The following is a 21,788-nucleotide window of genomic DNA, read 5'->3' as shown; positions in this document are numbered from 1 at the left end:
ATAGTTCCTGTTTTAGCACAATTAGCCACATATTGAAAGCATGTCTTAATATGGATATATTAGGTGACATACGACGACGCACTAGAGTGTGATTGACGGCGCCCTGGGTATTGGCAGCGCCTGATGAGGGAAATTTGGTGGCACGGGGCCCACAATGTACGCAAAATACGGCGGTTCCAGCTATTTGGGGTTCGTGGTGGAGGAACGTGGACGACGAGGAACGAGATTAATTAACCGCCGGGCGTGGGTCGCGAGCCAATGAGACAGGCCCATACAGAAGCATTGAATAGCACCAAATACGGCACAATTTGCAACGTTTGTCCGACTGCTCGAGTGTCGGAATAAGGCGAGTGAGAAGACGGAGTGAAATGCATGAATTGCCGAAGGTGTGGGCGATGGCTTTGAACGAAGATTTGACGCGTCGCGGGGAAACGCGTTGTTTGCAGGCGAGATGGAACGTGTTATAGTCGCGATTACTGCTGTGAGTCACCGATTTCGCATCGCAGCCATATGCACCACAGCGTGTTTCGAAACAGCTGCCATGATGCGATGCAGACCAATCGATTGCTGTTTAAACATGACTCTCCATTGCGCCAGAACGATGACTCTTTTTTGCGTGGCTCCACAGCAGATGCATGTTCATAGCTGTCCTTCCGATGCTTGACTTTGTGGGGGAGCGAAAAATGAATTACTGTGTATTTTGCCGCCAGTCCACCAATCAGCCCGGGCCACACTCAAGCGCCGGCCCGCGCACGCTAGGCCCATCGCGGAATAGCATAAACACTGCTGTGAACGTCGTCTAAATTCTGCTTATGCTCCAGCGCCTAAGGTACTGTTGGTAGTTCCCCCTACCACCTCCACCCTCTATGCCTTGCCTTACTCACAACCACCTTACCACGCTTCTATTCCTATTCTCTGCTCCACTGCTCCCGGCGGCACAGTGAATAATGCCCGGTTTCATCCTACCCACCCGCCTGCTGTCAGCGCCTCGCCCGCCATCTCTATGCTATTGATACTTCTCTGTCCTCCGCTGTCTGCTGCCCTATTTCTGTCCAATCACCGTCCCGCTTTCTTCAACATGATACTCAAATATAGCAGCGTTTCGACGGCGCTATACCCACCCTGGGTCTCTCAACGGGTCGTTTCATGTAACCCTTCTTGAGCGTGTCGCAACACCTTAATGCTTGCCGTGATGCTTCCCAAAGAGGACTGGACGGCCCCAGTGCGGATCGCAGGGCTTGTGTTTCACCTTGTTTTTTTGCGCTAGGGCACCCAGTCTGTACCCATCTGCCATATCCTTTGGACGTCATGCTCCCTCAGAGCTTCAGGATAAGTACTGCCTGCTTCGCCGCAATCCAACCATTCTCATATCATTCCATCTTCATATCAACTCAACACTGAACAGAGTCGCCATTGCGATCTCCATCTTCTCCTTGCTTCTCTTTCCTTGTGTACTTGCAGGTCATCAAGATACCCTACAGAGCCGGTCTCTGTCTCCAAAACATTTCTTCCCCCAATAATACTATAGTCTCTCTTTCTAGACTTGCGTAAGTCGTCGCATTCAGGTTGTGGCTGTCAATTGAAGCTGACCATGTCCAAGTCTGGTAGCATACTCCTCAAAATGTACACTAGACAGTTCACTCCCCCATCAGTCTCCTATTCGTCCTACCTCACCGCGAGTGCGCACAGTCGCAGCACCTCCGATGGTTCCTTTTACTCCAGTGATGCTTCCCCTGGCTCCGTCGGAACCAACATCACTACTCCGCCCAGGTCTCCTATCCGGCAGCATGGCACGACTTTGTTGCCAAAGGTCCGTCAGCAGGACCAGGTGACAGAGCCTACTGCTGGACCCACTGGTGCTATCCGTCATCGCAAGACCATGTCTGCGTCTAGTGCTGCGTATATTCAGACTGTCAACCCATACGGCGCGCGTCCTTCATCCTACTACAGGCGCGGCGCTAGCCCGGGCGAGCAGAGCAACATAGTGTCTCCAATCTCTGAACCCTCTCCGTACGAGACCTCCTTTTCCAATCTCAACTCGCCAGTCACCTTTGGACCAGCACTCTCTCGTCGCCCTTCAATCAGCCACTCGCGCTCTCAATCAGCCAGCCGCTCTCACCACCGCGCTGAATCTGCCGGAAGCATCGATGAGTCCATTATCAGTCGCTATGGCTATCCCACCTACAGACAGATGCCAGTCTACACCACGTCTGCAACTCCTCCGCCACCCGCGATGCACATCTCCAATGCCGTTCCGGTCAACAGCTACAACTCAATTGAGTCCTGGTCGCAGGATACCTATGCTCAGGACTATCAGCGCTCTGAATATACGCCTGCTCCAGCTGTTCAGTATTCCTCTACTGTATCGCCAGTCGATTCTTTTACACTTTCTACGTCCACCACGACCATGCTGGCTTACCTGACTGCTCCCAATCCGTCTCCAGCTCTTGTTCGCCGTGTCACTACTACTGGCCGTGGCATGAACTCTTACTTTTGGTGGGACATTCGCAATCTGCGTCAATGGACCGATTTCACTGTTGAGAAGATCAGCGAAGTGCCTGACTTGATGAAGCTGCTCCAGTTCCCGGTCTCAACTGCGACGCTTCCCACACCTCCCCGCCCCAATCTCCAGCCTGATTCCGAGGGCGCACTCCACGACATCTGCCGCGACTACCATGCGCAAAAGGTCAACTCGGCCCTTAGGATGGCTCTTGGAGATCCAAACATGACCATACGCTCCTTTAAGCCTGCTCCGGGCTCGCGCCAGCCCGACTTTGTCTCCAACTATTCCTTTGACTACGAAAAGACATTGCTAGGCGATGGTCGTGGTCGTGTTGTCGGGCTTGTCAAGTCCTACGATCAGTGGAACACCGGCATGCGGTCCGAGGCTCCCAACAAGCAGGTCTACTACCTTCAAGGCCTTGCACATCTCCACAAGATCATGCGCGATCATGGGTGCAGATACGGCTTCATCATGACTGAGATTGAAGTCCTGTGTGTTCGCGCTGGTGGCCCTCCAGACAGTGGCATGACCGACTCCACCACTGTCAACAGCTCTGGCAGTGTTCCCCTTTTTGGCTATCTTGAGTTGTCTGCTCCTATCCGCCTGTCTACCAATGGCTTTCACCCTGAGACTGGCGAGGCTCAGTTGACTGCCGGCCTCGCTCTCTGGTACTTGCACATGCTGGCCAAGGAGAACCCTCTACCTGGAGCCATCAGCTGGCGCATGGAGGTCGGTGGTCCTCCCGCATTGACCAGACAAAATGTTATCGAGAAGGATGCATGGATCCCGAAGCCGAACATTGGCGAGAAGCGAGACGCAAAGAGAATCAGGGGCTGGGTCTTTCCTGAAGAGCCATACAATAGGAAAGAATCGGGCAAGCCTCGAAGGGTTCGAAAGGCATAGGAGTGTGAAGATGTGTTTACGACTTGACGAACTATGAGGGTGTAATAATCAATCCGCTGGCTCATGCTGCTGGCACAGCGCTGCGATGTCTTCTTGTTCGGGGCATGGTCTGGAGTCTATAATAGCATTTCTTGGTGTTGGTGGTTCTTTGTTCAATATTCTAAGCATTTGCAGGAGTAAATTTGTAGTATGAACTCTTGATTTCAAGTTATTCAAATATATCATTGTTATTGAAGCCGTCTTGTGTATAAATTTAATGTATTCGGACCGTCCAATGAACAGTGCGGAATCTAGCGTGCTCCGAGCCTCGGCTATGAACGGCAAACGCTAGCTTTCCCGGCCCACTCTGTTCTCCGCATACTCCACAAGCACGTACCTATAGCTTTAACACACTACCTAGCTCCAACGACATCATGGCCGAGGATCACCTCACGCCCTTGCCGATGAATAACTTCTTCTTTGACTGGCCTTTCTCTTGACACCTTCCAACTTCACCCCAACCGTCCATACATCAATCATCCATCATGGCTTCCGACAGAGTCAACCAGATCGCAGCTCACCTCAACTACCCAAAGGGTATGTTGCAAGGTCAAGTCGCAATCATTACCGGTGCCGGTCAAGGTATCGGCGCTGAGATTGCCAGACTCTTCGCCAATGAGGGAGCTCGCGTCGTAGTTGCGGACATTGACGAGAGTACGCCCTCTGCACAAGCTATATCCTGAATGAATCTCTGATCCCTCGCAGAAAAGTCGGCCAGCGTCGCTGACGCTATCAACAAGTCCGGCGGCAAAGCCATCGCCGTCGCCGGCGACGTCACAAACCCAGACTATGCCACCACGCTCGTCAAGAAGACAGCAGAATTCGGCAACGGCAAAATCCACATCATCGTCAACAACGCCGGCTACACTTGGGACGGTGTGATTCACAAGGTACGCAGCCACTGCCTCCTCACTTTCAGAATCAGTCTAAGACCCTCACAGACAACAGACAAGCAATGGCAAACCATCGTCGACCTACACACCGGTGCCCCCTTCCGCCTCGTCCGAGCCGCCGCTCCCTACTTCCGCGTCAAAGACGGCGAGCCGCGCAACATCATAAACATCTCCTCCACGTCCGGCCTGCACGGTAACGCTGGTCAGGCCAACTACGCCGTGGGCAAAGCCGGCATCACAGGGCTGACCAAGACCATTGCCAAGGAATGGGGCCCCAGCTACGGCGTGCGCGCAAACACCATCGCCTTTGGCTTTATCCTGACACGCCTGACGGCAGCCAAGGAGGAGGGCGCGTTTGTCACAACCCCGGACGGCGAAAAAGTCGCGCTGGGCATACCCGGCGCTCAGAAGAAGGCCAAGGATGGCGATAAGGGGAATGAGTATCCCGATATCCCGCTTAGGAGGCCTGGTACCGCCACCGAGGCTGCGAGTGCCGTGTTGGCGATTGCGAGTCCGTTGAGCAGTTATATTAGTGGTCAGACGATCAGCGTGACTGGTGGAAGGAATATCTAGAGGCGAGCGAGGAGCATGGAGTTTTGAGTGGATGATTCGCAAAGGTTCACGGGTGTAATCAAGGCATAAGTCCACTGCTCTGATTCCGCCTCATTACTCTTCCTGAACTTGTGATACAGCTCTCATAACATAGTACAGCCGACCAGACAGCCAGACAGCAAGTTTAACCTCAACCACCCCAAGATCAGTACTCAGCAAGCCCTCGCCTTGCGCACCTTTACATACTCAAGTGTGACGTCTGACGTCATCTGAGGAGAGAGTCATGTCACAGGTACTGTATTTACTGCAGCGCTGCTCTAGTATCTGCACGCTCCGTGACGCAAAGCAGAAAGCAGATATGTGTTATCCCATCATGACAATTTACTAAACACCAAGAATCCGAAAGAACATCCCTTACATCCGGCTCCAATACACGATATCACTTGCACAAGCCTACCCATCCTCACTGTATATCATCCCTCGTAACGTCTTCATTACTTGCCAATGTGCGGGCAGTACGTCAGTGATGATTATAGTACTTTGTGGATGAAGATCGCGGGTGTGGTCATGGTGTTGTTGAAGGGTGTTTGGAGATGTACAGCTCATTATCCTAAGTATATTTCTTTCATTCTTCCTGAAAGAGAACAATAGCTCATAGACTTTCTCACAAATGTCAAACAGAACACTACCATGCTCCGAACGAGTAAGATTTACGTTAGACAGCATACAGGCAACCGCACATGAGAAAAAGTCAGACTGCCGCCGAGAGAGCCATCCATGGCTGGACAGTGAAAGAAGAGCTTTGTGAGGGCATCAGAGAATCACAGCGCTGCTGCTCTGGAGGACTGTCTCAAGTTACTGGTATATCAAACTACAGACCATTACTGAAGACTAGGACTCGCTGAGACTCGAGAAAGAGGTGTTTCGAAGGGGGAAAAAAGAGGCTCGAAGAAAGGCAACGCAGTGTCAGGCGTGCTCAGACCTTTCTTGCTAGAGAATGAGTGAGTGTGATCTTAGAGACGGTCAAGACAAAGTGGGCTCTAAAGGGTGGAGCTTTGGATTAGATCAGGTCTACAAGAGATAGAATACTGGCTACTGGATATCTGGATGAGGAGGACGAGACTGATGGAAAATGTATTGTGCACGGTCCAGGTACGGGTTTGTACGTCACCAGGGCACGCGGCTTCCACTTCTCAGCTTGCGTCCAACTATTTAAGGTCTTGCTTTTCGCCTCTTTTTTTCACTTCTCTTCATCTCACCTCTCTCACAGCTCTCTCTCACCTCTCTCGCCGCTCTCTCTCACCTCTCTCACCTCTCTCGCCTCTCTCACTTCTCGCCTCTCTCACTTCTCGCCTCTCTCACTTCTCGCCTCTCTCACTTCTCGCCTCTCTCACTCCTCGCCTCTCTCACTTCTCGCCTCTCTCGCCTTCCCACTTCTTTCTCCTCTCATAAAAAGATTCGTGGAGACTGGGACTTCGACCTCTCGGGCTTTGTCAAGCTCCTCCCTTATGGGACTTTGACCTCTCGGGCTGTTCTAAGCGATCAGATCTGCGTCATAAAGCGTGCACGGAGACAGTTCACATCCGACCAAGCTAAGCTAGAGAAGGATGAAGCAGCTCTAAGAGCTAAGCAACAGACCCATACATTAAGACTTCGGGAAGCTCAGATTTCTACCCAAGAAAGTCAAAGCAGTCTCAATGAACAGTTCGTAGAGCTCGGAGACGCCGGTCCAAGTATGATGAACAATGTTCGGGTACCTGTCCAAATGCAACCTGTCCTCTCCGACGTTGGGCTAGGGCAGTTACGAGAGTTGTTTGGTGAGCTTGATGGCCTTTCGAGCGCCGTAATCCAAGTCCTTTGGACCACTTTCCAGCCATGGAACAGCGGGAAAACGAAGAAGGATTGGATGAAGCACACACGAGAGCAGACTCCAATGAAGTGTATCAGTCGAAAGATGGCAAAGAAGGGTGTTGCAGTGTTTCCACATGGAGAAGATTTCGCATGTGATTATTGTATGGAGAAACAAATCGTGTGCTGTGCCTTGAACAACGGCCTAGCGACAGCGCGCCCACTGGCGGAAAGCGAACAAACGAAACCCATAGAAGACGATGACCTTCCTTACACGAAGGATGATGTGGCCTACTGGGTCAAACAAGATGGTAAGGGTATCAAACGACGTAGGGGGTTATGAAATTTTCGCTTCTCTCGCATGCATCTAGAGTAGCTCTATACCATGTCATATCTTGTTTCCTTCCTCACTACATACCACCCCGGTGTCAGTCGTATTTGATGGGTATGAAATATGTCAATCAAGATATATACGATATATTATGATATCTATATGCATATGCTATATGCTTTTAGCTCTGCTTCTACATGAATAATTAGTCTCATTCACGAATGGTAAATTCACTCCAGGTCATGTGTCACCAGTGTGAGATTGTTTCATTGACTATCTAGTCGACAAGATGATTGGTATATTCAATCTACGTAACAGTGGAAGGCTACGCCAATTAAGAGAGGATTATAGCACAAGGCCCAGGACAATGAGTCGGTGTAATCCTAGAGTACCCCGTACGATGTCGAACTCGTCATGGTATCCATCGCTCTCCTCTTCATTTCTTGGGCAGAGACCATCTATGGTCTGATATGACGATGGGAATTCTCATGGCTCCAATGTCTTGGTAGATCCATCAGGCAGAGAAGCTTTTGTCTGGTCGCGGAATCTGCACTTTCGTGGATGCTACAATAACGTTCTGATGGAGAAGAGAGCGAAGTATATTTTGACGGGCTTGACCTCCCAACCGTCAATGCTCTTCCAGTATCATCAGCCGACAGCTTCGATATTCGTTCGCACGATTTCACCCTTGAAGACCTTGAGCGGGAATGGAATGCGCTGCCTGAGCTTGATTGTCATGATATCTACGATCCGAGGGTGTGAATCAGACCCACTAAAAGAGGTCATTACCCTTAAGTCTCGCCGGTGGAGGAGATGGTATCTCCTCTGAAGATTTGCTTCTACTGCCGTGCTTTCGGATGAGACGCTGTCGAGTGGGCACATTTGCTTACTATTGTCATTTTTTCTTTATGTTAATTAGCATGACACATTCAAACTCCCTTTCATAACGAGAATAAACGCTTTATCTTCTGATCATTTGCTTACAATAACGGTTTATCACGGATGCGTGCTACATTATCCATCAGAATGTATGAACTCGATCGGTCTGCTTGTCGAACTCAAGAAATGATGACATGTTTGGAAAGCTTCATGCTCAAGCGCAGAGCGTTAGTCACATTATACTCAAACAGATCGCACTCCCAATAGAGTCAACCCATGCAATCATAGCGAAAAGTGTGACTGAAAGTTTGGTTGAATATATCATTATCATTAAGGCATACGGTCGAGCAAGCGCACGCAGTATCAGAACTCTTAAGCGAGGGTAGTGGACGCCGATGAGTACACTGTCGTATCATGTCTAGAGACTTAGCATTCATATATTGAGACCTGTTCCAGAGAACGATATCGCGTAAGCATTTACATTATTAGGCATTCGAGGCGACACAGAGCAAACCGCAACTATAGCGAAACCATGGCCTGCCTACGAAGTGGAAGAGAGCCATGTTTCTGCACCTTTCATTCCACTCACCACAACAGTACATTTCTCACATCCTGTATCAACATCCAACAAATATACTCCTCACTTAAAAGCATCAACCCTTGATCTCTCCACCAACACCTCCCCTCAGAAACGCACAAACCTTCTCCCCCCAAACATCCGCCCTCTTATACCCCCTCATACCCACAACACCCCCCTCACCCAACCCCTCAATCGCACACGCCAACTCCTCCCCCCTGCCCTCCCGAACCACATCCCCCAACTCATACACATACGTCTTAAATGCGAAAACCAGTGCCCCACTCCCCGGCAAACGATGCAACGTCTGCCTCTCCGCGCGCAACACCGTCTCTCCCAAATCCACATCCTCGCGCGCCTTATCCAGGCCAGCCCCATCCCCTCCCGCCTCTGCAGCACTGGCATGTGTCCCCGAAAGCACATGCAGGTCGCGCGAGGTGGTAACAGTCCAATTCGCGCGCTTGACCACGCGGCCGACGGGCATGCAGCGGAAGAAGCGGTCCATGCTGAACGCAAGCTTGGATGCGTAGCGTGGCACGGGCTCGTGGATCTCGCGGAGGGTTCTGTTGAGCTTGGTGGCTGGGTTGAAGCCGGAGGGGAATAGTGTGGCGTAGGCGCGGAGGATGTATTGGTCTTTGGCGGTGGAGTGCTCTGGTGAGGGGAGCAGGAAGAGGAAGTCGTCGTCGATGTGGGCGGCGATGGTGCGGAGGCATTCGAGGGGATTGAGCGGTGCAAGGAGAGGGATGGATTCGGATGTGATGAGGTTTGTGAGAGAGGTAGGGGCAGAGGGTGAGGGGGCGAGGGTGAACATGGTTGGGTACCGGCTTGGTAGGTAGATTGTGAAGACCCAGGTGTAGAATTCGTGGACAGCGGGCTGTGCGACTGGGTGTGCGGCGATGATCTCAGTGCTAAGCGTGGATAGGAGACGGCGGCGGAGTCTTATACGGTCGAGGTAGGTGTTGTCGAAGGGGATCAGGTCGGATATAGATGTGTTCTCGATGGCTGGTGTGGGCTGTTAGTCTACTCAGGGGTGACAATGAAGCTGATATGGTGACATAGCATGACATAGGGCAAGTGCATGTAAGGGACGGCCGGTACCCATTGTCAGGTGAAATTTCGGCTTAAACGGCCGTAGCTTAATCGGTTCAGTGGTCCTCCAGTCAAAATTTGAGAGTGGCTCGATATCTTGATAGGATGCGATACACGGATCGCCATTGTTCTTGGTGGATTGTACGTTCGAAGTGGGTTTGCTTGGGATCTAGGAATCACACGGTCAAATCTAGTCCTAGTCGGGCGTCATATGTTGCATTGAGTACAGAACAATGATGTGATATATGGTATCATACGAAAGATGCACGGAATGGTACCTCATGTTGAGTGTTTGAGTGGAAGTAGAATTCACCAAGCTTGCGCGAGGCAAGAGAGAACGCAAGTATGACAATGAAGCTCAGACTGAAGTAATGGAAGTAAGACATGCGTAAAGTGTGATAGCATATGCAAAGCGTCGATGATGGAAAGTGGTGCTCATGTAAGCGTGGAACCCATATGCTCCGTTGATCCTGATATACCTTCAACTATCATAACAGTTATTGGAGCTTCGGATGCTATGCCGGGTTTGGGTAATGGATCCCTTCTTAGCGGGGTAGCTCTTTCTGTGAGCAAACTCACAAACTTGAGTTGAACGAGGTCGGTCAGACGGTGCCTCCGACAAATATATAACCCAGGATTTTCATTGAGAAGATGAGAGCGGGCAGGCTGGATACGAGGCATAGAAGAAACACAGTCCGAGTTCCTCAATAATGACCCATAGTTATAGGAAGTAGTCCGGCCCGCCGTCGCTTCATCGGTGGAATGTCCGAGGACAGCTGTGTAGCCCCGAGAAAGTCGAACAAGGTACAAAGCTTTGCCATTCTAATTACTCTCGGTGCTGGGACATCTGCAGAGCTGAGACCAAAGGAGCGTAGATCGGTCGGCAGGTTATAGGCTTGAAGTATGCGATCGAGGGTGGAGCCTGATGATCAGCAATGACAACACGGAGAAGCGAGCACAGACATACCCTCGATGCATTTCATTTCTTCCACGGTCCTTGCCATTCGAAAATCTTGAGGATATCTTCCGTCATGCATCCTCTTTGGTTGTAATTGTGCGTATGGTGTGGAGGGGCAGAGGTTGGAATTGGCTACTTGCACAGAAAGATTGGTGCTAATATTGATGAGTTTTCAAGTCGAATCTTGATAGGTGCTCAGTATACCTGCGTATGACATCCTCCGAAACGAAGCCTTGCGAGGCATTTATGAGCATCTCTGGATCATACCCGGGCGGTACGCCCATTAGAGACATCTGATTCATTGGCCCCATGCTACGTGGGACATCGCCTTGATATGAATACGACATATGGGTTCCTGGCATATAGTCCATGTCTTCGATGCCATATGGGATCTGAGGTTGGTCGACCATCCTGTGTCGGTACTCGAATGGACCACCAGGCATTGTTGGTGGTCCCTGCATTGCCTGCATGGGAAATGCGGCAGGCATATGACGCTGGTAATGCATGATGTGTGTGTTGCGGCAGGCTTTGTTTCTACACAAGAGAAGAATAGTGATTGTCGTGAGAAGAGAATACTCAAGTATTAACACGTCTGTGATGGAGAAGATAATGCAAAGATTAAGAGGGAAGGTCTAGCAAACACGGTCCTTTCATTCGTACCCTTGTATGGTGTCGAGAAAACCGAAAAAGGACGATGTGCATATTGAGCAACCTGGACGCCTTACGATTGTTATCGAGACTTAAACACTAAGACGTGAGCGTATTTAATAAGTGGTTCCAGCGTGCAATGGGCGGTGAGTTGCAAGAGGCCATAGAATTGCTGGGTTGAACATAGCCATTAGATTGTACGTTTGTAGTGAAGCCATTGGTCAAGAAACGTGCACTCGGCTCACCGGCCTCGCCTACTCAGAAGCAAACAAACTTAGTTAACATTACTGTTGGTTGGTAACCTGTTGTAGCACATGCGACCGCGCTGAAAACTCCAGTCCCCTCGGACATGGTTTCGCTCGGAGGAATTTTCAGCCCTGTAACGGATCCCGCAGCTGATTCCCATTGTGCTCGATAGATCCGAGATCTAATATCAAGCCCTTATCGCAAGTCAACGAAGAATATAGCAATCACCGCGGGCGCAAGGCGTTCATGAGCCAGTTGTCCGGTTATCTGGTTGTTTCTTTGCTTGAAGGCAAAGAAGTCGACAAAGTCACGACAGATACCAATGCGAGATTGTTTGCCGGTCGTGCAATGTCTGACCAGTCGCCCGTTCTCGCGTGCGCTCGGCATGTGGATGCGTGTTGGGAGTATTCCCTGCAAATATGCAGCCACATTGCTAGCATAGCCTGCCCGGAACAAGAGGGGTAAAGGCTCTAGTGGAACCTGAGGTATGGAGACGTGGGTACGTGGAGCGTGGGTACGTCGGTATGGGCTTCGACTTCGTACAAATACGATACAGTGGTTCTGGGTTTAAGTGCCCTCCCATGCAGTGGCAGTAACATGGTCCACGGAGACTTTTACTGCTTGCGTTTGGCCATTTCGTTCCACAAAACGAGGGCAATGATGGATATCAACGGCAAGCCCACAAAGTTTACAGCTCGCGAATCATGAAACTCATCCAATTCCAATGCTCTTGCAATCTTGATTCATGTTCAAGCTCTTGTCTCTCTCTTGCGGTCCATCTTTTCGGAATCTTCGACAAATGCGGAGCCGGAAGCAAATGGGACTGAGCTATTCCCAGAGATGGATATTGGCCGACCAACCAAACTTATCCGCCGTCTGTGGCCATCAGGCCGCTCTCTTAAGCTCGGCGCTCTTGGACGTAATCGGCCTTGAGCTCTCCCACCAACGATGGGAACTTCATGAACAACAGATCGCCAGATATACAGTAGGAGGTCATAGATGATGAGGACGGCCCAGGGGCCGAACGTGAGGATCGAGAGTACTAACTGAGGAGCTTTTAGTAAATTAATCAGCAACTGATCCTTCTGAGCGTACAAATACTCTGACTATCCAAGTTTCAAGGATAGTGAGCGGCTCGGGGAGTATTGAAGACCAGCCCATCGTTGAAAGGTATATGAAGCAATTGGAAAGAGTCGCGGGCTCTCTGATCGTAAGTTGTAGCTGCTGACGATTGATCTGAGGCGTAAGAAGATTTCTCAAGAAGAAGAGGGATGTCAAAGACCATGATATCCCAGGTGGAACGATAACTTTATGCACATACTGGCGTTGAGCTGCACTGCGGATGGCGTGTTTTAGCGGGCAACTGCCCAAATTCGAGGGGATCCCTTACTACTACTTAGCAGGCATACGGCTTGGCATGCCTAATTGAAGAAATCAAGCCCGCAAAAGCGGCTTGGGGTGGCAGAAAGCAGCGGCAGCTCCGGCCACAATCCACTTCGCGCGACCTTTTACCTTTCATCGACCAACTCTAACCGTTGAACGTACACCAAAACAAATGATTGAATCACCATTGCGCTCTGTCGTCGCATCACCAAGAGCCTAACAAAATATCACTCATCGGGTCTAAGACAACGTAAATGCTACGCAACAGGTCCGGTGTTGAAGCGGTGATGCTATCGAAGTAGTATAACTACTACTACAATATTAATCCATCTACAGCTTGCGTCGACACTTGGTAGCCAATATACTCAAAGCTGAATATACTTCGTACCAATCCATTGACTCTATGACCGACATAGAGGAACGATTCTAAAGGTACCGTGACTTTTGGTCTTGGCACCGTCTGAGTATTAGCGATGGATCGTCACCGTTCGACGCCTCATGCATGGCATGAAGCATAATGCATACATGTTGCTTCGGATAGGTGAGTCAAGGCGCACGTCATTCGATCGATTCAGCGTGGCTAAGCAATGTAGATATGTACCCGTCAATGTGCCATTACTGCTGTTCTTGACTCCATCGATATATCATATACTATCATCCTGAAAATCGATCCAGCCATAGTCACTCTCCCTGAGGCCACTGAACATAGCATTTATCGCTATAGACCGTGGACCGAGTTCCTGGCAAAGGTTATTAGCTCTGCATTGACGGACTGCTAACGTGAGGCATCCGGCATACGCTCCCGCCATCAGTCTAGAGTGATCATGGTGATGTTGCATATATGCATTGCGCAGTTCCAAGGTTGAGTCTCCCAAACCAATAACGTCGTCCATTTACTTCGTGGCGATAGACTGGTAAGGCTATCACATTATCTACGGCATAGAGGTTTAGGACATACGCAGTGCGCCTCATTATCTCTACAAGTGTCAAGGTCAGCCGCAGCCGCACTGTAGATGATCCGATGAAGCCAATCATTTCACAGCCCGCAGTCTCATGTGGCCAGTCAACACCCACCTCAGCCTTGTCTGTCGCACGCAGAGATGCGTGTGCAGGGCCAGGCAACAGCCAAGCTGACGCTCCAATTGCGTGGTCACTGGTGTTGCACATCTGAGGGGCTCGTCTTTATTTCGTCTCACATAGAAGCTTTTTTCTGTTATCAACTTTCCGTCCTCTTCAATTGTCGTTGCACATATCCTCGTCTCTAATTTACTTCTTGTGCACCATTGTTCATTTATATCTCGGTAGGGAGCCACATAGAACTGATCAGTTGACTCCGCGGACCACATCCCAAAATTGTCGTTCGAATCGTTCGAGTCAGAACCTTGATTTAAACAATTGACGCTCTTTTCGAATGTCTGTCTGAGTTCTCGGAACCATAACGACGCACAGACATAAGCACTGAGCCCTCACTTGAGTCTAGCAACTCAGAATGAACACGTCCCGAGTGTCTGATTCTTGGGACGACTTCTATGAGTCTGACGAAGGACTGTTTTGGCAGAAGCCCTGCCCTCCGACACCAACATCTACCACTGCACTACGAGAATCCGCAGCCGATCCGTGCACATCGGATTCACCAACGCTTCCTCTATTATCCTCTCCGTCATCTGTTTGGAATCCGTACATCGAGCCATGTCGTAATCTTCCAGATAGAAACACACACCTGTGGAGCGGAAACCATGCCACATCACGAGGAGCGCAAACCTATACACCGGCAATAACTGCTGTGTCTCCTCGGCCACAACAAATTCAGCAGTGGCCTGCGCAACCTTCACTTCAGTCTCTTGACAATCTTGACTTTCTCACACTTATACCAGGGGATGCAGCTCTTTCAATCAGTCTACCCAGCGGTGGTATATCTACCATAAATGGTCTTATCGTGGAAGTCATCGCAGAGAAATGCCCCCTTCTAGCGTACTCGTTCGAGTCTGGCGAGTCTGGTTCTCCTCGCGCGAGCGTCGAGGCCCCTTCTCGTGTTCTCATCATATGTCTGCTCCGATTCATCTACGTTGGTGACTACTTGGATGGTGTGGATGGGTGTTCAATACTTGTGCATGCACAATTATGCCGCATGGCTGAATTGTTCGAAATTCCAGAGCTTCAAGTAATGGCCCATGCGAACGTCATTAGAGAGACTGAAGTTTCGTGTTCGAAACCCACTCCGCCCGCAGATCTATGCGAAGCAATTCGGTTCATTTTCGACCATCTCGCAGATCAGACGCCTTTGGTGGACACTATACTTCATTACTGCGTTCATTGCTTTCTCTACCACCAGCTTAACACCAACGATGAATTCCAAAAGCTTACCTTTGAGATGCGAAAGTTCACACAGGAGCTTTGTCGAACAAACTTCCAGCGCGGATTTGAAGATGACGGTAAGTACTCAGTCAACACTAGTAGACAGCGAACAAGTACTTACACGAGTGATCTAGGTGCCATTGACATTGTCAGACTCCAGACTGAGGAAGCGACACCGTTCACTCGCGCAGAGCAGACGCGCATGGCGCTCGGAGACTTCTTATATGACTTTCACGGTCTTGATTCGTACTCTGACGTGGACTGTAACACGCACACTCGAAGAGACCGAAATTCCACAGCTGAATGCGTGTTTGTACATCGACCTAAACACCGTGGTATATATACCAGCAGCGACGAGTCTGATGAAGAAACTACGCCGTTCGATTTCACACTCGTGCGCCGCCCAAAAGCAAATGCCCATTGGGTGAAGGCTATAAACGAGCTTGATAGCAGTTCTTCTGGGCTAGAAATGGAAAATAACGATGAGCGGATGTCCCGAGTAGGGCACATCTGCCACCAAGTAGAAGCTGAAGTATATGAAGCAGACCATAGCATGTCGGAATCAGATTCAGACTACGACGAGGCACGAGCGTCTGGTGCGGCAAAAATTGGATCGCTTTATGTGCGCAACAAAGAAGCTGATGAAGGCGATTTGACAGCATCTTTCGCAACAATAAAGCCGCAGCACGAAGCGAATCGGGGAGGAAGTGCTCCGTCACACAATGACGAAAAATCCGACTCGGATTGGTCTTTATTATGATGCATACTACATCTCTTACCATATTTTAGAGGTGAAAAACAAAATGAGGTATGTGCATTTAGCTGGAAGTAGGTAGGAAAAGAGAGGAATTCAGCAATGCCATGACGCCATGACTTTCACCATCCACGTAATCATAGCTTGTAGGAATCCTACACCGCATAGAATGACAGACTTCGAAACGATTCATTCGTTTCGATGCCCGCTTTACACATCAAGGCGGTGAAAAATGTCCACGACAAGAATGAACCGAGGGACATGAACCACACTAGTGTACTACTGTGTAGGTAGATCGAGCCTAGGAGCTGTAACCAGTATCATGCGATCAGCATGAGACAAATCTCCTATCTGCTATTAGGAATGGAGGCAGCGGAGAATATCGAAGGGCATCAGACATCTTCACGACGCAGGACTATACGCGGCTTACAAGAGTAGAACAGCGTGTTTTCCGAGTCAGTGAGAACATACTACCAGGCACTACATTCTGTACTTGATGGTAGTACACGGGCCAGGGTTAAGCCAGTCGTATCATTGTCATCATCGTCATCATAACCATCATTGTCATTAGGACGGAGAAACTGGGCGTAGCAAGCAGCATTTGTTGAGCCTCAGAATCATTAATGGATGTCCTACTACTTACAACAATAACAAGCTTTTCCCGCCACACGACTTTTGCTGCCATCCCCGACACGGCACGAGCTGTAACAGCTTTGCTTCCCGTGAACAACTTTGCCTCCTGCCCACAAGCACTCACTCTCACACACACACACAACGTCGAGTTGCACGCTTGTACACGCACATAACAGTCCATTCTCCGTTTAACTTTCACCCAGTCACAGAGTTGCGCCCTTTTCAACAACCGTAAAGTTACTCTTTTGCTTTAGCGTCAGGGGCGCACGGGGCAGACCTGCCGACACACCTCGTCAACCCGTCAACCCCACGTCTGGCGGGCGGCTACACATCTATCGCGATTGAGCTCTCACTTCTCTCTTCTGCACTGCTACTTCCACCACCACCTCTCAACCACTCTCACTCTCTCTCACACTCTCACGTACCCTTTCTTGGCCTTTGAGGCTTTTATCTGCTTCAGGTTTCGATGATTACAGCCCGACCAGAGCTCCGCGCTGCTCCGACCACCCGGTGATCGACCTCGCTGCCCACTTCGACCGACCTTTGGCCACCGCCCAACTTCACACCGATCTGCCCTGTCGTCCCGTGCTGGACACGCCAAGATGAATGGCGCTTCTGACATTAAAAAGGCCGCCATCAACAAGGCGAAGCAGGTTGCGCAAGCTGCCAATGGGAACGGCCAGAAGAAGCGCAGAAAGGGCCAGGATCTGAAACCCATAATCACAACCGATGGCCAGAAAAGCTCTGATAACAGTCCTGCTTCAAATTACAGCTACAACCACAAGTAAGTTCAAGCGCTCTATGGCTCGACCTACAGCCTCGCATACATGCCACCTTATATTGACGCGCAGCTCCGCAGCGCAAACTCTCCTTCGTCACAACACAAACCTTCTTACACCTCACAAATAAATCGATCACCTTCATCCTCCTCGTCGTCGGCAGACGAGGCAGCCGAGAACACCGCCGATGAAGAGGATTCAGAAGATTACTGCAAAGGCGGATACCACCCCGTGCAGGTAGGAGAGCAATACAAAGACGGTAAATACACAATCGTTCGAAAACTCGGTTGGGGTCATTTCTCGACTGTATGGTTGTCGCGGGACAACACCACCGGAAAACATGTCGCACTGAAAGTAGTACGCTCTGCCACTCACTATACGGAAACCGCAATTGACGAGATCAAATTGCTGAAAAGAGTGGTCGAGGCCAACAAAGACCATCCTGGTCGCGCACACGTTGTCAGTCTACTGGATTCGTTCACACATCGAGGACCTAACGGTAATCATGTATGTATGGTCTTTGAGGTGTTGGGAGAAAACCTCTTGGGTTTAATCAAGAGATGGAACCACCGCGGCATCCCTATGCCACTCGTAAAACAAATCACAAAGCAAGTCCTTTTGGGCTTGGATTATCTCCACCGCGAATGCGGAATCATTCACACCGATCTCAAGCCCGAAAATGTCCTCATCGAGATTGGCGACGTTGAGCAGATTGTCAAGGCACACGTCACAGAACCCGGCAAAGACAAGGGCGATAACAGGAACGGTCGAAGAAGAAGACGCACACTGATTACAGGATCACAACCCTTGCCGAGTCCACTCAATGCTAGTTTCAGTCAAAGCGATCTGATGAACTTCCCCGGCTCTCTAAACAAAGTCATGAATGAAAACTCACCAGGTAAACAATACCCCATGTCAGGTAAAAGTCCGGATTCAGAAGAATGTGTTTTAACGAGTGTTTCAATAGGCACATCTTCTCCAGCCGCTGGTCTTTCCATGGTAGAGAAACTTGGTATCGGTGCAGAGGAGGCTCAGAAGCAGCGAGAAAAGACAGCGTTTGTGGATCGAACTCTTCAGGTCTCTGAAACAGTGCTAACGCATGATAGCGACCTGCTCACCAAGGAAGTATCGGGCATCAGCCTCGACAAGAATGCCAGCCCTCCAGGTCCTGCCGAGAAAGTCACAGACGATCTCTCTTTCGATACCATATCTGTTAAAATTGCTGATTTAGGCAATGCGTGCTGGGTCGGCCATCACTTCACCAACGATATTCAGACAAGGCAATATAGGTCGCCAGAAGTCATTCTCGGCGCTAAATGGGGCGCGAGTACAGATGTCTGGAGCATGGCTGCAATGGTATTTATACGTTGTTCATCATCAGTCCAGAACTTAACAGTATGTAGGTATTCGAGCTGATTACCGGCGACTACCTCTTCGACCCGCAATCTGGCACCAAATATGGCAAAGACGACGATCATATCGCCCAGATCATCGAGCTTCTCGGGACCTTTCCCAAATCTCTCTGCATGTCCGGCAAATGGTCGCAGGAGATCTTCAACCGCAAGGGCGAGCTACGCAACATACACCGCCTACGACACTGGGCGCTGCCTGATGTTCTCAGAGAAAAATATCACTTTTCTGCCGAGGACGCTAAGCGCATTGGAGACTTTCTACTTCCGATGTTGGAGTTGATCCCTGCAGACCGCGCCAATGCTGGCGGGATGAGCAGTCATGCGTTTACAGAGAACACGAAGGGTATGGATCATGTCAAGTTGAACGTACCGGTTGGGAGCAAAGGCGAGGGTATCGATGGCTGGGCAACGGAGGTCAAGAAGACGACGCGGTAGGAAGCGGAGTACCAGTGAGAGGGATAACGAGCATGATTTCGCGGAGATTCTGATCCATTGTGGGAGCGGACAATGGGAAACATGCACAGCACCATAGGTTTTTCTGGATGGATATGATATGTGACCCGGAAATGCTTGGACTGCTTTTGTTCTGCTGTCTGTCTGCCTGCCTGTCTGTCTGTCCGTCTATTTGTCTGTCTTGTCTATCTGTCAGTCTTCTTCTGCGACTTCACAGCGAATGCGACGCCTTATGCATACCTCACGCTACGTTATTCCCCCTTACCCTCCCCTCTCCCGAAAAAAGAAGACATAAAGCGCTTACTTCCTCCTTGTTTCTGCTGCATTCATTGAATATTATTCGCGGGGTGGTGGTGGTGGTGGTGGAGGGGAATCCAGAAACATAATTAAACGAGTTTCCTTGGTCGATTGGTTGGTTGGTTGGTTCGTATCTCATACATATACATACATGCATGCATGGAGGGCCGCGCAGGATATTAGTCGTGCGTTCTATCCCCGGGGAGGGGGGGCCCCTGTTCGCAAATCACTGTTGTCATCATCATCATCATCATCGTCGTCCATCATTTAGCGAGTCAAAGTATGTCTGCTATTTTTGACGTGTACAGACCGAGAACGACGTATCAATTGATGCTCTGACGTTTCGATCATATCATTCTGCGCTTCTGGTATGCAGTGCGTAACATCATGTGCGTGATAATCCAAGTAGGTTAAGCATACGACCCTGATGATGTTATTCAACAAGCGTTCTATTACGATTTGTGCTATATATGCCGCTCCGAGGATTCCCCTGGTCATGCTATCGTTATGCGTAGAAATTGACCGTGTCTTTCTTCTTGGCCTGCACCTCTGAAATGGCATCTACGTAATGCTCGTGTTGAATCTTTGCCTGCCCGCTTCGTAGGGCAATCATACCGGCCTCCACGCACACAGCCTTTAGCTGCGCACCTCCAAACTCATCTGTGCTGCGTGCCAGCTCAGGCCAGTTCACCGCATCGTCCACCGTCATCTTACGGCTGTGAATCCTAAGGATTTGGGCGCGGGCTTCTTCGTTGGGGAGCGGGAACTCAATCTTGCGATCAAGGCGACCGGACCGTAGGAGGGCAGGATCGAGCACGTCAACACGATTGGTGGCAGCGAGGACTTTGACACGGTCGTCTGAGGCGAAGCCGTCAAGCTGGTTGAGAAGTTCCAACATCGTACGTTGCACTTCACGGTCTCCGCTCTTCTCTGAGTCGAAACGCTTCGTACCTACGGCATCAAGTTCGTCGATGAAGATGATCGAAGGTGCCTTCTCTTTTGCGAGGGCGAAGCAGTCTCGTACAAGTTTCGCGCCGTCACCGATAAACATCTGTACAAGTTGTGGGCCGGCAAGTTTAAGGAAGGTGGCGTCGGTTTGTGCAGCACATGCGCGAGCGAGAAGTGTTTTTCCGGTTCCCGGAGGACCATACATCAGAGCACCTGTGAGAAATATGATTAGGTACAGCTGTAGGCAGGGAGATATCGATGGATCTACCTTTCGGCGCTTTGATGCCGATCTTCTTGAATCGCTCGGCCTCCTTCATGGGCCACACCACAGCCTCTACCAGCTCCTCGATCTGCTTGTCAAGACCTCCTACGTCTGTGTATTTCTCTGTTGGCTTCTCATCGACTTCCATAGCCTTGACTCTGCTGTCATATTCGGCGGGCAGGGTATCTAGTACGAGGTAGGAATCCTTGTTTACACCGATGAGATCACCAGGCTTTAGCTTCTCGTGGTCGACGAGCCCGATAAGCGGCAGGAAGATGGTCTGGCGGGTGGATGTCTTGATGACGGCTGACTTGCCAACTCGAGTGGCATCGAGATCAATATTTGCACCTTCCTCAGCCGCCTCGGCACTCACATCAAGATCGAGAATTTCGACGACATTACCTACGAGGTATGGTAATTGCCTAGTGATGTAGTCAGTATTTGTAATTGGGTGTTGAGGAATGGGGCTCGTCGCCGAGTGTTCAGTTGGGAACAGACGTACCTGTTATTCTCGATTTTATCTTGGTTGTCCTTGATCTTCTCATGCATTGTCTGTTTTTCATGATTCAATCGTTGAAACTCGCTCCGCATTATCCTCAGTTCATTCTCCAGTAACCGCCGCCGAGCAATAATGTCTCGTGTGCTAGAGTTCAGGATCTCCACGTCGAGGACTTCTTCTTCCTTCTCTTCAGCTGCATCCTTCATGTCCGCATCCCCATCTTTGGATGATTTTTTGCCATCCTTATCATCGCTCTCGTCCCGGTCCTTGTCCATCTCGCGCTCCAAGTCGTCGAGCTCTTCGAGACTTGCCATATTGTCGTATTAGATTATGGACAGAGAAAGTGGCAGGTTGTTGGTAGCAAAGACTGGCCGTAGGTGGTCGAGAAGAAAGGGATTCGGAGTGTGGCGGTTGTAGAATGAGATATGGCTGGCGAATGCGTAGGTAACAAAGCTTACGAGCACGACGAGGTTGGAGCTCTGCCCGCGAATCCGGATCAGTGTCGCGGCTTCACTCCGGTTCGTATAACGTCCGTGCGCAGACATGT

At 50.1% G+C, this 21,788-nt stretch overlaps 9 protein-coding genes across 9 annotated transcripts; 5 read left to right on the top strand and 4 right to left on the bottom strand.

The window, feature by feature from the left end:
* Positions 1-1,621: 1,621 nt before the first annotated feature.
* Positions 1,622-3,406, top strand: EJ05DRAFT_497721 (uncharacterized protein; the record flags this gene model as incomplete). The annotated part of the gene is made up of 1 exon (XM_033746580.1): positions 1,622-3,406. The coding sequence occupies one exon, from the start codon at positions 1,622-1,624 to the stop codon at positions 3,404-3,406; it is 1,785 nt and encodes a 594-aa protein (XP_033603615.1).
* Positions 3,407-3,786: 380 nt separating this feature from the next.
* EJ05DRAFT_254822 (3-oxoacyl-reductase) lies at positions 3,787-5,153 on the top strand. The gene is made up of 3 exons (XM_033740199.1): positions 3,787-4,099; positions 4,151-4,335; positions 4,387-5,153. The coding sequence occupies exons 1-3, from the start codon at positions 3,931-3,933 to the stop codon at positions 4,909-4,911; spliced, it is 879 nt and encodes a 292-aa protein (XP_033603614.1). The 5' UTR covers positions 3,787-3,930; the 3' UTR covers positions 4,912-5,153.
* Positions 5,154-6,022: 869 nt separating this feature from the next.
* Positions 6,023-7,274, top strand: EJ05DRAFT_483558 (uncharacterized protein; the record flags this gene model as incomplete). Its single annotated transcript, XM_033745265.1, has 3 exons — positions 6,023-6,052; positions 6,161-7,049; positions 7,255-7,274. 3 exons carry the CDS (start codon positions 6,023-6,025, stop codon positions 7,272-7,274), a joined length of 939 nt encoding a protein of 312 aa, XP_033603613.1.
* Positions 7,275-8,601: 1,327 nt separating this feature from the next.
* EJ05DRAFT_497719 (uncharacterized protein) lies at positions 8,602-10,000 on the bottom strand (the record flags this gene model as incomplete). Its single annotated transcript, XM_033746579.1, has 3 exons — positions 8,602-9,527; positions 9,624-9,783; positions 9,872-10,000. 3 exons carry the CDS (start codon positions 9,998-10,000, stop codon positions 8,602-8,604), a joined length of 1,215 nt encoding a protein of 404 aa, XP_033603612.1.
* Positions 10,001-10,318: 318 nt separating this feature from the next.
* Positions 10,319-11,015, bottom strand: EJ05DRAFT_497718 (uncharacterized protein; the record flags this gene model as incomplete). Its single annotated transcript, XM_033746578.1, has 3 exons — positions 10,319-10,536; positions 10,582-10,727; positions 10,777-11,015. 3 exons carry the CDS (start codon positions 11,013-11,015, stop codon positions 10,319-10,321), a joined length of 603 nt encoding a protein of 200 aa, XP_033603611.1.
* A 1,200-nt stretch (positions 11,016-12,215) lies between these two features.
* Positions 12,216-12,627, bottom strand: EJ05DRAFT_483555 (uncharacterized protein; the record flags this gene model as incomplete). Its single annotated transcript, XM_033745264.1, has 2 exons — positions 12,216-12,512; positions 12,562-12,627. 2 exons carry the CDS (start codon positions 12,625-12,627, stop codon positions 12,216-12,218), a joined length of 363 nt encoding a protein of 120 aa, XP_033603610.1.
* A 1,550-nt stretch (positions 12,628-14,177) lies between these two features.
* On the top strand, positions 14,178-16,273 carry EJ05DRAFT_254516 (uncharacterized protein). Its single transcript, XM_033740197.1, has 2 exons — positions 14,178-15,281; positions 15,339-16,273. The coding sequence occupies exons 1-2, from the start codon at positions 14,339-14,341 to the stop codon at positions 15,962-15,964; spliced, it is 1,569 nt and encodes a 522-aa protein (XP_033603609.1). The 5' UTR covers positions 14,178-14,338; the 3' UTR covers positions 15,965-16,273.
* A 706-nt stretch (positions 16,274-16,979) lies between these two features.
* EJ05DRAFT_254574 (putative serine protein kinase Sky1) lies at positions 16,980-19,508 on the top strand. The gene is made up of 4 exons (XM_033740198.1): positions 16,980-17,375; positions 17,451-18,268; positions 18,338-18,726; positions 18,774-19,508. Exons 1-4 carry the CDS (start codon positions 17,194-17,196, stop codon positions 19,215-19,217), a joined length of 1,833 nt encoding a protein of 610 aa, XP_033603608.1. The 5' UTR covers positions 16,980-17,193; the 3' UTR covers positions 19,218-19,508.
* A 255-nt stretch (positions 19,509-19,763) lies between these two features.
* On the bottom strand, positions 19,764-21,611 carry EJ05DRAFT_508351 (26S protease regulatory subunit 6A). Its single transcript, XM_033748002.1, has 3 exons — positions 21,245-21,611; positions 20,749-21,164; positions 19,764-20,693 (listed from the first exon to the last, which is right to left on the bottom strand). Exons 1-3 carry the CDS (start codon positions 21,553-21,555, stop codon positions 20,038-20,040), a joined length of 1,383 nt encoding a protein of 460 aa, XP_033603607.1. The 5' UTR covers positions 21,556-21,611; the 3' UTR covers positions 19,764-20,037.
* Between the last annotated feature and the right edge of the window lie 177 nt (positions 21,612-21,788).

The sequence above is a fragment of the Pseudovirgaria hyperparasitica genome (genome assembly GCF_010093815.1).
Source record: "Pseudovirgaria hyperparasitica strain CBS 121739 unplaced genomic scaffold EJ05scaffold_3, whole genome shotgun sequence".
Taxonomy (NCBI): domain Eukaryota; kingdom Fungi; phylum Ascomycota; class Dothideomycetes; order Acrospermales; family Acrospermaceae; genus Pseudovirgaria; species Pseudovirgaria hyperparasitica.
Note: the sequence above shows the minus strand (reverse complement) of the source record. Positions and strands in the feature narration are given on the sequence as shown.